The 18,155-nt window shown below is 36.1% G+C and overlaps 1 protein-coding gene across 1 annotated transcript in view; it reads right to left on the bottom strand.

The window, feature by feature from the left end:
- LOC132547335 (NACHT and WD repeat domain-containing protein 2-like) overlaps positions 1-18,155 on the bottom strand; it is a 46,744-nt gene that overhangs the window by 18,280 nt on the left and 10,309 nt on the right. The window contains exons 3-12 of the mRNA XM_060211101.1: positions 16,024-16,226; positions 15,409-15,524; positions 14,693-14,904; positions 10,970-11,104; positions 10,624-10,752; positions 5,776-6,014; positions 5,343-5,488; positions 4,530-4,632; positions 3,520-3,537; positions 737-949 (exon numbers count right to left, since the gene is read on the bottom strand). Coding sequence (XP_060067084.1) covers positions 737-949; positions 3,520-3,537; positions 4,530-4,632; positions 5,343-5,488; positions 5,776-6,014; positions 10,624-10,752; positions 10,970-11,104; positions 14,693-14,904; positions 15,409-15,524; positions 16,024-16,226 — 1,514 coding nt within the window. The remainder of the gene's footprint in view (positions 1-736; positions 950-3,519; positions 3,538-4,529; positions 4,633-5,342; positions 5,489-5,775; positions 6,015-10,623; positions 10,753-10,969; positions 11,105-14,692; positions 14,905-15,408; positions 15,525-16,023; positions 16,227-18,155) is intronic.

The raw sequence follows: 18,155 nt of genomic DNA, 5'->3' as shown, positions 1-18,155 counted from the left end.
TATTTTGGTCTTAGGTTGTATTTAGCCAATATGACCTTGACAATTTACCTATATTTTTCTGGTTCTAAGTCAATATGACCTTGACATCTTATCTATTATTTTAGGTCCATGCACAGTCAATATGACCTCGACAATTTACCTGTAGTTTTTAGTTCCCAGTCAATATGACCTCGACAATTTACCTGTAGTTTTTAGTTCCCAGTCAGTATGACCTCGACAATTTACCTGTAGTTTTTAGTTCCCAGTCAGTATGACCTTGACAATTTATCTGTAGTTTTTAGGTTCCCAGTCAAAATGACCTCGACAATTTATCTGTAGTTTTTAGGTTCCCAGTCAAAATGACGTTGACAAATTATCTGTAGTTTTTAGGTTCCTAGTCAAAATGACCTCGACAATTTACCTGTAGTTTTTAGGTTCCCAGTCAATATGACCTCGACAATTTATCTGTAGTTTTTAGGTTCCCAGTCAAAATTATCTTGATATTGTTCTTGTAGTTTTGGGTCTCTAGAAGAACTACAATAATTATGCCAAGCTGACATGGGCCATCAACTCAAGTTTAGATCAATGAATTTGTGACTTTACTATAAATTTATCTATTTATCTGCAGCTTTAGGTAACGTATAACACAAAATATGATGACCTTGAAAAATATCTATATTTATATACTTATAGTTTTGAAGAAACATTAAAAAAATAATATGAACTTTAAATTAATACAACACAAATCTATACTTACCTGTAGTTTAGGGAAGCACTCATATATGTCGTCCTCTAGCGTGGACACCACAACCTTGACACTAGTGTTCAAGACTGTAGGTAACCACTGTAGACTACGGGCATTGTTTGTTGGGTCCAGCTGATCCAGTGAGTCCAGCATGAGAACCAGAGGTCTGCTGGGTTTGGCATGACGTAGTGCGAACTGAAGCTCTTTAATCAGGTCCGTCAAGTCCTGTGGTTCAATGGAGAAGCAGATGGAAGGTAATACAATACTTACGTTTTTCACTTTGTAACTACCAGTATGTATTTTACAACATATTTAATTGATAAATTCTAAGGATACAGTGTACAACATTGTGACATATAGCAAATTCATAATCTACATGATAATGGTCAAATTTTACCAACGAAAGATGATAAAGTCATACAGTACTACATGTGGGTATTGTAGGTGTATAGCTGTTGTTTCTGTACCTATTGAAAACATACCTAAATATATCACATCACAAATATCAAAATAATTCTGTTAAATTACAAAAACGCATCTTATAATATTTCACTTTCCACAGCAAAAGAAAATACATCACTTTCAGAACTAAAAAACAATGTAATGTTCCACCTAAGTGGTTAGATGAAATTAAAAATCTTCATCAACATACAACATAATGGAATGACAGAAGACAGTTTCAAAAATAGTATATAACAGCTGACATAGAGAGAGCACCTTAATTGTGCTAGTACACTACATATATCAACTTTTCCACAATTTAGTGAAAGGTTGAAAATTTACAAGTCTGAGAAAAGAACATGAAATTTAGCACCTGGTACATCTGAAAGTTTATTTTCAATATTCATATATTGATACAGTTCATCATTTCTTATCTCCCTTAAATTGACAATTATATACACTTAGGTGAACAAGGTATTTGAGGGTAGAAAAATCATGCTTGAGAGTGTAAAGGTCAAGGTCAGAATAACTAATCTGCCACAGATCTGTACAAAATATTCCCCATCACAATTATATCACCACAAAAGCAGAATCTACTTAACCTCATTCCCTGAACTTTGTCAAAACTGATGATAATGAAACAGATGTAAGTAGTCATTTTCTTATCATAATTAAAGAAAGTCATAGTCAGAAATATCACGAGAAGGTATATCAAACAGATACACCTAAATGTATAGAATTTCCAAATGTTTCATGTAGTAAAGGTTTATTTTTGTCACCATTGACTGACCGTGACATTTGGACACCACATTATATACAACACTCTTTCAATGACTAAAACTGTACAATCTGTGAACATTAGTCATAAATTGAACTGACTTCAATACTGTAAACATACCTTATTTGGCAGAATCCAATTTTAGCGCATTATCACTTTTTGCCAAATTAGCACCAGAATGAAAAAGTTCATTCCTAATAATAGCTAGGTAGAAAAACAACATACAGATACTGCAATTAGCATGATCAGATTCAGTCGCAATATCTTCATTGCTAAATGTGCTTAAGATTACTGCTAAACTATGTACATTTACAGTATCCAACGTGCAAGCTGCACTCTCTGGGATGAAATAGGAGACACATACAAGTTCCTGGGGTCACCAAGTGCAGCTTCATGATGTCTTAAAAAAAATGGCTGTTCTGTATAAGACATTGTATCATAGAAAGCAGAGTTAGGAGAAAAAACCGGTCTTGGTACTTGAGTATTAATGAAGATTCCATACAAATGTTTTATCTGCTGTAAACAGTTTTTTGTTGATGGTTGAAATTTATTTTTGTAATTTCAACATTACTTTGGTTCAAAAGGGAAATTTTCACAGATGCCATGAATTAAAGGCTTCATTATTGTTTATTTTCAAGGTATCTATTTCATTGAAATTTTAATCCGTCCTTGAAAAAAAAGCGAACAGAACTAAAAAAAAATGAAGCCTTCCATAACAACACCTTTTACAGCATGTGTACTGTTCGTCACAACTAGCAAAGTATTATAGAGAGTTGAGACAAAGCTGTGGACGAAGTTTCTGGGTATGACAGTGATTGGTGTAGTAACAGAAAAGTAGTCACTCATTTCAACAGCTCATTGATATTCATACCTATCAGTGTGAGAACAAAGGAATAGAGGTCAATGGAGCAAGTGGTGATGAAATATTAAAAGATATAAACAAAATGGCTCTGAGAGGAGTCTGGGGCATGTTAGTGTGATATGATGTACATCATGATGTCTTTTATCGCTTTTTACTTGATGTTTTGTTTCAATATTTGTGCTGGTAAAATTAAAGTAGCATTTCATCAATTTTAGTGAAATTATTGCACAAAGCCATCTGTGTATTTGGTATCATTACCCAGTTGTACTTTGCATTTTATATACATGTTATGGTGACACTATATATAAGAATTGACATTTATATACATATCCCTAAATAATACATAATTCTGCCTAGGAGGTAACTTTTATCAATTATTATCTTAACTGGGTTTGATCTGAATCTTTGCTAACCAAAAGAAACCCTATCAGATAGATTGGTCGATGATCACTGTTCAGATTCTCTCATTTTTGTCAACATTATGGTAAATATGATATTGAAAGAAGAAAAATTCTGTTTCAGATTCAAACTTTTACTGGAAAAAAGGTGAAACAAAGCAGCCATTACCCATGTGTTGAATCTAACTCAGTGATTAGTGATCAATATCACTCTGTATTCTGACTTCAAGTGTCAACTTCAACACATTTCTTATAAAGACTTTCGTGCCACACTCTGTGAAAAGCTTTACAAAGCTGTTATAAGATCAAACCTGACCTTGCCACTGTCAATGATCTGGAAAAAAATATTTGTCAGGAACAAAATAATCCAACAGGTGCACTATAAAGACCAGAATATAGAAGTTTAATTATATGGCTGATTACACATACTTTATATGTACAGGATAATACCTGTTGTACTACTACCTGTTAAACTGTCACACTTACCACATCAAAAGCACATACACAGTTCTTGAACATGTCATTATTACCACATAAAACATTGCAATTTCCCTGAATAAAAACTTCTCATAATATGCTATTATAGCTAGAGTAGATAGTGAAATGTAGATGTATCACCTTGAAGGTTGAACACAGTTTTCTCCCTTTGATATGATAAAGTGATGTGGTGATCTCCCTTACATGTCAATGAACTTACATTTTATTACCATAGAGTGAAAATGATATAGAGTTACTTCCCTTACATCTGATGTTATATATGATACTCACCATGGAGTGAATATTAGGTTTAATCATATTGCTTAACTATGACAAATTGAGGTGGTGCATGTATATATGTTGCATTATATTCAATGTGCAGTGACAATGAGACAGATTTATCTCCCTTATCTCACAAGGACATGGCACGAATTCCATACCCACGGTTTGTATACATGTATTATAGAGACAAGGGTAGTAACTCCTGAGAAAGGGAAAAGGGAAAATTTTGTTTAATTATGCTTTTAGATATTCATAGGATCACAGATCTTAGTAACTCATACATTACCTATGAAAGCAATGTTTTTCTTTCCCATGAGTGTCTGATGAATGAGATTAGCTCGATATTGACAAAGTTATGACCTGACAAATTAGAAAACATATGTAGAAATGGTCAGTATTGTCTCCCTCACCTCTGATACCTCAAGGCAGTAAATGTGTTGTTATAGGATACTCACAACACAGTAAGATTATACAGAATTATCTCCCTTACCTCTGATACCTCAAGGCAGTAAATGTGTTATATGATTCTCACAACACAGTAAGATTACACAGAATTATCTCCCTTACCTCTGGTACATCAATGTGGTAGCCGTAGATGATGTTAATCTGTTGTATAATGCTCATCAAAAGACTATTGATGTTAGAACTGTCAGGAGTCGTACCTAAAAATCTACAACAAAAATAAGCTGTCAATAACGCAAATATCCTGATAAAGAATTTAGGTATGTCAAGTTAAACTATCCTTTGAAAATTCTAGGTTTTAACAAACATATCACTGAGGCACAAAATTGACCTCCAATACAGTGTTTTCAGCCTCTCACTAATGTCCAGTACTCTAAGACACACAATACTGACTCCGTAAGATCTCACACACATCACTGATGCCATACATTCTCAAAACATGGTTCTGACACTCTATCACACACAGCTCTGACTCCCTCTCAGCTCTGAGAGCTCCAACACAGCTGTGACACTTACACACACTCCCTCGCTGTGTGACACCTACACACACTCTCTCACTGTGTGACACTTACACACACTCTCTCGCTGTGTGACACACACACTCTCTCGCTGTGTGATACTTGCACACACTCTCTCACTATGTGACACTTACACACACTCTCTCGCTGTGTGACACTTGCACACACTTTCTTACACTCTGCCACCACCTGATACAATGTTCTCACATGACTCTGACACTCTCGGATACACAGCTCTAAGACCCCTAACACAGCTGGATACTCTCTCACACTTACCTTTGACATCCTCTGACACAGCTCTGACACCCTCATATTCACCTGTGACATCCTCTCACACAGCTCTGGCAGTCTATAACTTACAACTCAGGTGTCTGTATGTAGCTCTCACCAACAAACTCACCTGATAACTACCACAGGTTCGGTGTTGGTCATCCAACTAGGTACCAGTTTGGCAGCCATGGCAATGATGGAGGTCTTTCCACACCCTGACATTCCATGAATGACCAGTGGTTTTTGATTGGGAGTCGTCAGGTATGTCTTGATTTTCTGTAGATCAATCAAACCAGTATCATAATTTATATCACACTCTGGTGATTTCTACCTAAAATTCTCCTGGAATAAAGATTATTTAACAGGTGATCCCTTGTTGTGATCTTAATTAATCTTAATGATAGTTTGATATTATGTTCCTCAGGAAATATTTTCTGGGCAAGAGAATCAGATAGACCAATGCTGTCATAACCTTTCACCAAGACGTTTACATAAGATGAGATTCACAATTAAGGTAATGAATAGATTGTAACAGATAGACACATACTTGATTTTGTTCATACCTCAAGAGTTGTCTCCCTTCCATGGAAGTTGGCACACTTTTGCTGACAGAAGCGAATGTGCTGTAGAGACTCTGTAAAGAGCGGATCGGAGTTGGAAGATGCCTCACGCTCCTGTATACTGGCTTTAATCATATTTGTTACAGTGTTCACAAAGTCATCTGTCAGTTTCTTTAGGTATTTCTTGTGTTCTGTAACCTCTGGGTTTATACCTGTGTCATCAAATTCATTATCATGATGGTCTAATGTCTGCATACTTAGTTTATAATGAATTTATAAGTCTTTCATGTATGGATATATAGGTATAATAATGAACAATAATAATGAACAGCTCTCCTACTGGAATGTGATCTGAACATTGAACATGTCAATACAGCACAAAGGAAAATCTATTGCTTACATACATAGACAAAGCAGCTTGATCACATCGTAATTCAAGACTCTGGTCAAAAGCAGTACCTTGTGCTATGAAATTTTACCACCAGAGGGTGCTGATTTTTATTTCTTGTTTCAATCACCAGGTGTCAACAACATTACAACAATAGGTGTACGATAGTTTGTGTTTCCTGTTTAACAGAATTAAAGCAAGGATATATATACCGTACGTGAACATCAACTCAAGAGAAGCAGGCCACGAACCAGAAAAAGGAATATATGAAATGATCTCATCAAAGAGGTTACAAAAAAGTGTAGCCATCTTGATAAGGATGTGTAAACTGCTGTTCACTGAAAACATATAATAAACAAACTTCTCGTAAGCCTCATTTTGATATAACAGAGCCACCTCAAAGACTAGTGGCCAGATACTCTATTGTTGTACTATGTGAATACAACATGAGTCTGATTGTGCACAAGACTAGTGATAACAAATCACAATTGTAAAAATCCAAGATGGCTCCCTGTTGGCTATTTTGTTTTTTCAAAAAAAAAAAAATCATTCCCAAGATCAGCTATGCACAATTTGGGATCAAGAGGTACCAACCTTTACAGATGATCCATCTTGTCTTTCTCCAGAAGCAGTGATAACAAACTGTCAAAACCTAAGATGGCCTCTTGTCAGCCACTCTGTTTTTACTTACCAGTATTGAAACAACCAATTTATAACTGCATGTATGAGATTTTGAGAATGATGCATAAAAAATTTGTGATATCAAGAATTGCTAAAAGACAGTTGGACAATTATGGCCCACAGACAATGAGCAATTTGAACAACCCACCATCTTATGATGATGCGATAGCAATAAAAGAGAACTTGACAACAACTATCTGGTCCATACAATCAAACAGCAATTACAAATGATATACAGATATATACAAAACTGAAACTTACAAATGCATACAAGATTTTAAATTAAAATGTTTATTATATAGGCTATCAACAAATGATACTGAGGATATTAGTTAAGTGTACTGCATGTATGAGATAAACAGGAAATATTTTCCCTGTTTGGTACAAAATGGTGAGACTTTATCCATACCCTAATTAATTCATCTCATCTGTTTAGACACACTGAAAAGTGTTGAGGATCAATAATAATATCATACAAAGAAAAAACAAAACCATTATGTTAAAGATTTTGTTATGTCACATCATCAAAAAGTAGTGGAGAGATCACAACAGGTTTAATATGTTTAAAAGAATTATGGCACGTTTTATTCTGAATATTATATTTTCGTGCAATCATTATATTTACTAATCGATAAACTTTAAAATTTTAGAAATCAAGATGGCAAAATATTGCAGACTTTCACATCTACACAATCTTTACTGGAAGTATTTGGATATTCATAGCTAAATGTGTAAATAAGATAAAAAATAAATATCAATGCTGAGAATGTTCATTGCTAAAGTCATCTGAATATCATCATTACAATTTAAAACATCTTAAAAGTTTGTCAGTCAGAAGACATGTCAATGGCCCATGATGTATGACCCTTTAACCTTGACTGATGATAAAGAATAGAACTTCCTGTCTTTATACTATTGTTAAAAATTTAACAAAAAAAGTAGAGCCAACGTTAGATCCCAGAGAGTTGGTGAGTGAGATGCTGCACATTGGGTATGAATATCAAAATGAAATAAAATGACAAAATCAATTCAAGTACGTTTCAATCACAACACAGACCATGCACCACCAGTGGTTATTGACTGGCCCAACAGTTATCTAAAAATTAAACAAATCAGTTGAGAGGTTCTCAAAACATAACATTGATTGGAATGGAATGGCATGAACACAGCAGGAGATAGACCTGAGTGATACTATATAGCATCCCTCCCTCCCCCACTCCTGCACCCCAATTATCCAGGCTCTACCCCCAACACAGACATGGTAATGGAAAGATTAGGAGGATCTGAAGTGTTATGGCACAGTCATCTTTCCCAATTAAAGACACTGGAGCATTACTAGTTTGTAAGATAACTATAGGAGATATATGTTAAACCTGTGATATGTTAATTGTCATTTTGTGATGACCAGCCAAGATATTAGTGAACTCATTGTCATTAGATCTCACAACTAACACTTCCTTAGTAGTTTGTAATCATTTTTAAATTAGATTCAACAAGAAGAGGTGTCGTGAAACATTTTCTTCAGGTTGATTAATGCAGATGTTCTTATATCCCAACCAGAAAAGAAAATGTTTATGTAACATTTTGATGACAACTCTAGCTATCACCTTTATCAGACAAATTACCAGTGTGAAGTGTATCAGCACTGATGTTTACAATGTACGAGAAGGTAATCAAAAGGGCTTTAATATACATTGTACATTTACTCTCAGTGTTTACTGAGGTGGAAAATAGTGTGACAAAATTGTGGTAAGATATAAAGGTGTAGACAAAACAAACAGGTGATCTAGCTTCCATTTGTACCTTAAATAGTAACTATTAAACAGTGGGATAAATGTTCAAAACTTGGTTTCAGATGAGTGTTTCAAAATGGCCTTCCATCTGATGATGAAGATAGTGTAGTCATCAAAACACACTACATACACAGTCTTACTGATTGTAATAGAGGAACCTCTAAGTAGTCATCAAATAATGGATGCTGTCAACAGTGAAATAGGAATTCAACATTTGATTACAATTATGAACAGTTATGTTATAAAAAATACCAAATCAATGTCCATTGATTCTAAACCAAGTGTATGTTATACATGTTACATCAATTAAACAGACATTAGAGAAAGTTGGGAACATTAGAGGATTAATTTCAAACAGATTATAACTATAATCAATACCATCTTTGTATGCTGCTCCTGAAAATACAAAATTTTGTAGCATGATTCACCAAAGCTAACACTGCGTAAACTAAACAGAAGAGAAAATAGTCTGAATGTTTCTTTTAATTGCACAGACTGGATTTCTAACATATAGCAGAAATTCAGATGAAGAAGGATTTAAGAGTTAAGAAGGTAATGAAATGTTTAGGAATATTCTGCAGTAAAGTGAAATGTATAAAATCTAGCAAAGAAACCTTATATCATTAAAAACATTTTTGACATAATTATACTTTTTTAGAAAAAAAAAATCAGCAAAAGGAAATAAAATCAGGAAAAAATGACTTCACAAGTATTTTTTAACTCTTATAAGCCCAAAACAAAATATTGTATAATACAACTCAAAAAGAGATAATAGAGACAAACTAAATGGAATGTTTATACCTGTATTTATCAGTAACTACACTTACAGAACATTCTCCACAGTAACAGTAAGAATAAGTCCATGCAATAACAAAACCATCTCCCTCAAACTCAACCAATGATATAAACAGTATTTAGCAGTCATCTCATTTCAGGACTTTTCACATAAAAGTCTTTCACTGAAATATAATTACACCAACAGGTTTTTGTATATTGTTGCTAATTTGCCAAAATGTGATGATATAATAAACATTGCACATAAATCATTATGTTTTTGTTGTTCTAAATGTAACGGTAAGTTAAATCTTAATGTAGGACATCCTCCTATTTTTTGTACATTATGGTACATTGTATGTGTATTGTCATATTCATTGAAAGCAATTTATAAGATGGTCATACACTTAATTTTAAAAGATATCATTTCTTAATACCTTGGTAACCCAGAGTTGAATATTCAAGCATTAGCATGCACACAAGAAAACTGCATCAAAATGCTAGAAAGTCAGTACTTTATGAAAACAGTGCATCAACATTCAAGTCTTTTATAATTACATAATTTGCCTATTACATGGTACATGTCATCCATAACTGATCCACATCAGTATAATGATATTCTTGAAAAACTCATTTCTGTTAATGTAATACATGTACTGTTGATTAATTTCATCTCCAAAACGTTTCACTACAATCATTCGCAAAAACAAGGACTGGCTAATTTTCAAACCTTCAATTAACCATAAAAAAAATAAAATTCTAGCAAAGCAATCCTCCACACTCAATAAATAAAGATAGATACAGGCTATAGATAGAAAAACATTTACCACTCACTGAACCTGAAACACAACAGGAACACACACAACAATAACAAAAAATACTGACCATCACAATAATAAAATTGAAAGGAAGTAATAGACAGGTTCACACAGTTTTTAATTGACCTCTGAGCTCATCAGCTCTTTCGACTCTAATTTTCTTTGTATTGACATCATAAACAAATATTTTTTTCAACAATGAATCGTATATAAAAATATTGTCTTTAATAACAGCAGTTTGTGTATGTCTTTGTCCCTTTCTTTGAACAGATAACAAGCCAATATACACTTTGTACAAATAGAATTTTAGAATAAATCATGTGAAAATGTTCAATACAACTTGGCATATCAAAGAACAACTTAACCAGGAAAATCTTCCAAATAAAGAATAACAAACCTTTATCCGTCCAAGACACATTGTAGGAGATGATATTTTTTTCTGGTAGACAGTCCGTGATTTGTCGTTCTTTAAGATCTGCCAGTAAACGTTGGGCCTTCTGCACTTTATCCTCTGGGCCAAGACATTCTGCACGATAAGTATTCCAACATTTCATGAATTTCATCATGATGATATCTTGTAAATGATAGATTACTAATGACAATATTGTCACAGTTTTTCATACAATACTTGTAACCAACATTGACTCAATATTTCTGGATGTTAAACTTTTACTGTCTTCTGGATTCTTCCTTTATTGATTTATGGTTTAAACTTCTAAATACAAAACAAGAATATTTCATACCCATGTATCGTGAAAGCTGGTAACTGGCCGTTTCCTTTTCAATATTCTTTATCACTCTGTTAAACCACAAACAACTCTTTCCTGCCTTCTCTTTGTCCAATGATAACAGGCCCATCTGAATTTCTTTTTCTGTCACTATCATTTTAAAAACAACAGAGTATATTAAAATAGGTAAACAATTAAAAGCCACATATTTTCATATTTTCCGCGTTTCGGAGAATCGCGGAAAATAATTGTCCTATAGGTACGGTAATCGGGTATCTTCGCGAGAGTTGTATGGTCCAATGCGAGTGCGAAGCGTTGTCCGCACGTGCAAGTTAAGAAAGTGTGTAAGGGTAGGCGAGGTATCGGGCATTCTAGCCGTGGACACCCACAAGTACAGTCAAGAGAAATGGACCCGGCATCATTGGAAAACAAATTGCAAGAGCGCATTTCTGCTTCCCAGCACGACATGTTAGGCCAGCTCGAAACTATGTTAAGTAGGAAACTGGACTCTTTCAGAACAGAAATACAGGATTCCCAACGTCAGTTATCGGCAGACCAAATCTCAAAATTTGTGGAATTGAACACTCATTCTTATTCGTTCAGACATAAAGGCAACGAGGAGCAGTTCAAAGTTAACACCAAAGTTGTTGCTAAGTTGCAGGAGGCTCACTCTAGCATAGTTGAACGGCAGGATTTGGTTACGGCGGCCGACAAAATAACCGAGGGTATGAACATTTTAAAGTACAGGCAGAAACTCATAAGGTTAGCGGATTCTTCTGAAACGGGGTGGAAAATCGTAGCGGAATATGAGGCTAATGAGCTGGCTGAGGCTTCAGACGATGAAAAACGGATACAGAGGGCGGAAATCAGGGCTTAAAGGAAAGTAAAGGCACAGAGACAATCCAGGCAGAGGCGGTTCTCCCCGTACGGTGCCCCTCGACCACAGGGACCTGGAGACTTGTCACACGTGGACGCAACAAAACTGGCGATTCCGGCGTATAACAGGAGGCCAGGACTATGTTACTCTTGTGGAAAGCCAGGACACTGGAGGATAGAGTGTCAGCAGCAGCAACGTAGCGTTGGGCAGGGACCAGACAATATAAGTATTCATGTTTTTCCTGAAGGGAGAGTGTCTGTGTCCAATATTTTTGTAGCGAGCGTTGAGTGTGGTTTTACTACAGCGGTAGTAAAAACAGCTGATCAGCATGTTGGGTCAGAGGTCAGGTCACCTATTGGAATGTTACGGCGAGCGTTTTATGAATGGGAGTGCATTGATGCGTGTCCAGTAGTACTCGATATTATACGGTACGGGTATAAGTTACCTTTGTATCAGATTCCGGACGTCATAGTTCTCGGAAATAACAAGTCAGCGAGAGATAATGCTTCATTTGTGAGAAACGAAATCCTGAGTTTGTTAGAGAAAAGGTGTATTTCGGAAGTCACGGTCAGGCCAAGGGTAATAAATCCTTTAACGGTGGCTGGTAATACCAAAAAGTTGAGGTTAGTTTTGGATTGTAGGCACGTCAATCCATGTCTTCATAAGTTCAGATTTCGGTTTGAGGATTCAGCCGTTGCTTTAGAGCTGTTGAGAAAAGGAGATTGTTTGTTTCCTTTCGATTTGAAATCTGCTTACCATCATATTGAGATTTTTTCTGATCACAGAGAATATTTAGGATTTAGTTGGGATTTCGGTGGGGTCACGAAATACTTTGTTTTCAATGTTCTGCCATTCGGGCTTTCAACTGCAGGTTACGTATTTTCCAAGGTTACGAGGGAGTTGATAAAGTATTGGAGATCCAAAGGTCACAAGGTCATAATGTACTTGGACGACGGTTTAGGAGGCCACGGCGTGCAGGAACAGGCGCTAAAGTTGAGCAATGAAGTAAAGGTGGATTTAAACCGTTTCGGTTTTTTAATAGCTGATGAAAAATGTAGCTGGAAGCCATGTTTAGAGGCAGATTGGTTAGGTTTGGTTTGGAAGATGGGCGAAGGGAAGGTTTATATAACCGAAAAGAGATTGAGTAAGCTTGAATGCAGTTTAAGGGCCGTATTGGCAAGTCAGGGCGGTGATGCAAAGGGCGTTACCGCACGAGCTTTGGCGGGCGTGGTCGGTCAGATTATATCCATGAAAGTTGGTATAGGTCCCGTTACAAGGCTTATGACAAGATACATGTATGCCAACGTCTTAGCAAAGGCCAGTTGGGACTCTCGTATCTATATCACAAGCGACGCTTTGTTTGAGGTAAGATTTTGGTTGGAGAATGTTCGTAGTTTGAACGGACGTGTCATTGAGCAGCCAAAGTCGCATGATGTGGCGGTTTTTAGCGACGCCTCCGGTATAGGGTACGGAGATTATATGTTGAATGTCAATGACAGTGAAGTACTAGGGGTGTGGTCCGAGGCCGAGAAGGCAGAGAGCTCTACATGGCGAGAGCTGGAGGCTGTGAGACGCATGATGAGAACGTATGACGAAAGCCTGGTAGGGCACCGCCTGGTAGGGCATAAGGTGTTATGGTACACTGATAACCAAAATGTGGCTAGTATATTGGTGAACGGTAGCAAAAAGTGTTGTTTGCACGCACAGGCTAGAGACGTTTTCAGAATGTGTTCAGAAAAGAACATCAAGTTGATTTCGGCCTGGATCCCAAGGGAGATAATCTGGTGGCTGATTTGTATATCAAAGCCGGAGATTCAGAGGATTGGGGTATTAAGCCGTCAATTTTCAATTTTTTTAATAAGGCTTGGGGCCCTTTTTCGGCGGATAGGTTCGCAAGTCCCTATAACGCAAAATGCGAGATTTTAAATTCCCGATGGTGGTGTCCGGGTACTTCAGGTATAGATGGCCTTATGCAACCCTGGGGTGGGCTTAATAACTGGTTGGTTCCCCCTCCTAGTTTGGTGCCGAAAGGCGTCAATAAAATGATAGATAAAAAGGCTAAGGGGACTTTGATAGTACCTTATTGGAAATCGGCTCCGTTCTGGCCTGTTTTGGCTCCCTTAGGCGGAAGTTTTGCTAGTTTAATTAAGGAGCATATAATATTGCCCGCAAACAAAATTCTATTGTCCACTACTGGCTAGCGGCAGTCATGTGTTGGAGTTATTGTTAGGAGATGAGTATAGAGAGGACATATATATTCCACCTAATCAATAGTATAACTGGTACTTATTGTCTGCTGTATTTGCAGAAGAATCCCAGTACTATGGTTGTATGTCACTGTAATACAGAGGTTGCAGGCCCTGAACTTGACACACTACACATCCTCTTAGTATGACCAATGTATACACCGAGTTTCATGATCCTAGTTTTAATGCAAGCAAAGCTATGGACACAGAATTTTAACAAAGAGTACAAACTTTGTTATAGAAGGTTCATGGGCGTTGACTTTGGTATACTGCACATTGCTTTTATATAACTAATGAAAACATCAGGTTTTTATTATCCTAGTATTAATGCAGGCCACCTTATGTAATGGACACAAAATTTCAACAAAGGGCAATAACTCTGTAAGGGGTTGTGGGCCCTGAATTTAGTACACTTCACATTGCCGTAGTATGACCAATGTATACACCAAGTTTCATGATTCTTGCTCAACTCTGGGCAAAGTTATGCTCTGGACATGAAAGGATGGAGGGAAAGATGGATGAACAGACAGATGAACAGAGCGGCAACTTTATGCTTTTTGGGGGCCATAAAAAACAAAAATGATGTGTTTGCAAGCCTCTTTTTCATTTGATTACCTGAGATAATGAACTTTTTAGCTGCCTCTGGCCCTAGAGCCTGCTCTGCTGATGACTCCAAGGCCGCCTGCATGATGTCACTCTCCTGCCACCATTTTGTTTTTGCTTCCTTGCTGGCGTCCTTGTCACTGCTAAGAAAGTCTGGAAGGTGTTTACTTATGGGAGATAACAAGTACATAGGTGGAACAGCATTGTTATCTTTCTGGTACCACCTGTGAAACAAAATATCATGATATACAAATTATTCATCATATTCATCTCCATGTATCCTTCTGTAAGTTCCCTTACACACCTGGCACCAGAAGCTCAAAGCTTGGTTAACCAGTTGTTACTGAAAATTCTCAAACATTTATTAAACATGATGGAGAACATTCTTTATCATTTAATAGTTGTAGGTGTGTTCAGACACATCAGAATGATACTTTCAAGTATCAAAAAATTTGTGTTAAAATGTTCTTGACTTTTCAGAGTCAACAATTTAATTATTTGATTAACCACTAGTTAATAATAACTAGAGCCCAGCTGATCTTCTTATCTCTCCTTTCAAATGTCAATTTTATAAAACAAGTCTTCCCTTAAAATGAACTGAAATAGCAGAATGTTCTACTTAGTTCTGGGGTTCGTAAAAGATGTCTTGATGCTGCATGACCTACTTTTGTAAAGTGTGAAGGTTATACGTTTAACTCTACAGAAGTTCTCTTCCTAAATGAACTTACTTCTGTAACAATTCTTTGGCTTCAGTTGATTCAATCAAAGAAAATATTTTCTCAAATTCTTCTGCATCAATTTCTCTTGTTAGAGACCTGTACCCATACTTGTGTGACAGCAGAGTCTATTTGAAAACAAAAAAGTTAAGGATCTGTAACAGTGGAAAACTAAAAAAACAAAACTTGAGTGTCAACTGTCTGTACAAAAAACATCCTTCCAAACAAAAAATTCCTGTTAACATTTGGTTTGTTGCAATATATATTCCATCATTTCCACAAATTTTTAACCTGGAAGATATCATTTTTTTATGTGAGAATACCTGTATTCATTAAATGTAGTTATTATTGAGGAGTTCAAGACTTATTGTCCAGTATTTTAGAGGATGACATAAACTGAAAGAAACAGAAAGCAAGAAAATAAGATTTGGAATTAAGAAAACAACAGTCTATTTCATGATCTCAGCAAAAGAAACAAATTCAAAGAAATTTTATGATCAATGAAAAATAACCACCCTTTCAACTAAAGTCGACAGTAATCATTCCAAAACCAGTGGAAATAGTTGTGGTGGTTTTATTGTGACAATTTTCTTCCGACAAAGGGGAGGTAATTGGTGATATACATACCACAAAGTTTGGACCTGTTGAGAGTTTTTGACACAGTTGAAGTTCCTTCAGACAGAGGTCAGTAGTACTATGGTCATCCATAGCCTCGTCTCGTACTCCCCATCTCATGTCCACCACCTGGAACTCATACCCGAGCTCCTGACAGAACATCTTCACACGAGGGTAGGCCTCACTCATCCACACATTCCTCTCATGCATGGTGTCTTTAAAAAGAACATGTATATACGATATACTTCTGGACACAGGTCATTGTAGATCGAGTATGATAAGCCTACCATATGCGAAAAAAAAACTTTGCAAAAGAAAATAGAATTATATCATGATACTGAAAGCCACTTGAAACAAATATATCTATTGCAATTCTTTTTCATTCCTTCCGACACCTGACAGTCAGTAAATTCAGGGAAAAACACTTTTACATTGTCAACAGGGTTTACTTGTATAACATGACCTTACGTTCACAATTTTCCTTTTAATAAAGCTTCAGCATCAGATTGAACACATGAATTTATTACCAATGTTCCTTTATATCAAATCACACATACAAATGAGAATATGTCAGGGCTCATAGCTATATATAATTTTAAAAACAACAAATGGTCCACTACCAGCAATGACGAACAAACAAAAACAAAATATGAATTACAAGACTCTGGAAAATATTTCAATTTAGTTACTTTATAACAGTTGTTTAACTAGTAACTCAACTTGTTGACCAAAGTGGAAGCACATGAGGGAGTCTTACTGTGGAACCCAGAGTTGGAAGGGACGGTGGGTAACCCATGTGGTCGGGCAGGTGTCCCCAAACTATTTCACGTCCATTTGGAGATGTCTTGGTGAAAGGCAAGTGTGTTATCACTGCACCATGTGATGACCCAAAATACTGTCAAAATTTATCTAATATATCCTTCTAAATGATATTCTTTGTATCTGTATATACATCACTAGCAGAAGGTTACCCGAAACTATTCGGCTACACCTTAGTTAGAGACTAGTTCTGGTGTCATGATACAGGCGATGACATTACATCATATTGAAAATAGTACAACAAAATGGCTGCATGTCATTGATTTCAGCCTCATAAGCTTCCATTAATAAGAGGCCTAAAAGGCCTGATCACTAACCTGATTTAATTTACTGTAACTGAGTAATTGACACTAAAGGAAAAATATTCTGAACACTTATATCTGCTTCTCCTTATAAACTCTGTCCCTCTGCCCCAAGGTGGTTAGATGCACAGTTTATACAATACTAAATTACCTTCACCTAAGGATGCTTCAGAACAAATCTGGACAAAATTTAATCATTCCAACAGAAAAAGGATTTTAAAGAGTTTGCCCTATTTCTTCTATTTGGCCATGCCCCTCCTGTCCCAGGGGGACTTAAAAACCATTCTTTATACAAAGTTGATCCCTTTTATCCAAGCATGCATCAGACCAAATTTAAGCAAAATCTAAACATTCCTACAGAAGAAGTAGAATATCAAACAATTTACTCTATTTCCCCTATTGGACCACACCTCTCCACCCTAGGGGGGCCATGACAAACCCTTTATATTAGGAAGGATGCATCAGAACAAATCTGGGTAAATATGATCCTACAGGAGAAGGATTTTAAAATTTCCCATTTTGGGCCCTGCCCATCAGGCCCCATTTAAAGTTCCTTTCCCAAGAATGCTTCTGACCAAATTTGGTCAAAATCTACTAAGCAGATTATGACTACTAGTGATCCGTAGGGGGAAAAGTTGGCAGACTATAGACATGTGATTGACGACAGGTGCTGCAGTATGATGCAAGTTCATCAGTCCCACCAGGTGAGATGACAACATGTCAAAATGTAATTTTGTGAATAAGAATAAAATAATCTCTCTTTAATTTGTTTTCATTTTATACAAGATTTTATAAAACAGCACACATAATTCTTCTACTGGTTTTCATATACATTCAACTAATGTCTTCTATTCTTCATGCATGTATGATTATATGTCATGTTGATAATAAGCCAATAAATCTGTAGTTATGCGTTATCAACTTTGACCAAAAAAAAATTTGATCATTGTGATTCAAATATTAATTTGCAGCATTGTGTATACTGAATAATTTTAGTCAACACAAAAATACAATTTGTATTGT

Source organism: Ylistrum balloti, unplaced genomic scaffold (assembly GCF_031769215.1).
Source record: "Ylistrum balloti isolate Yb309-2 unplaced genomic scaffold, AGI_CSIRO_Ybal_v1 Utg369946, whole genome shotgun sequence".
Lineage (NCBI taxonomy): Eukaryota > Metazoa > Mollusca > Bivalvia > Pectinida > Pectinidae > Ylistrum > Ylistrum balloti.
The sequence above is the reverse complement of the archived record's forward strand: the minus strand, read 5'-3'. Positions and strand labels throughout refer to the sequence as shown.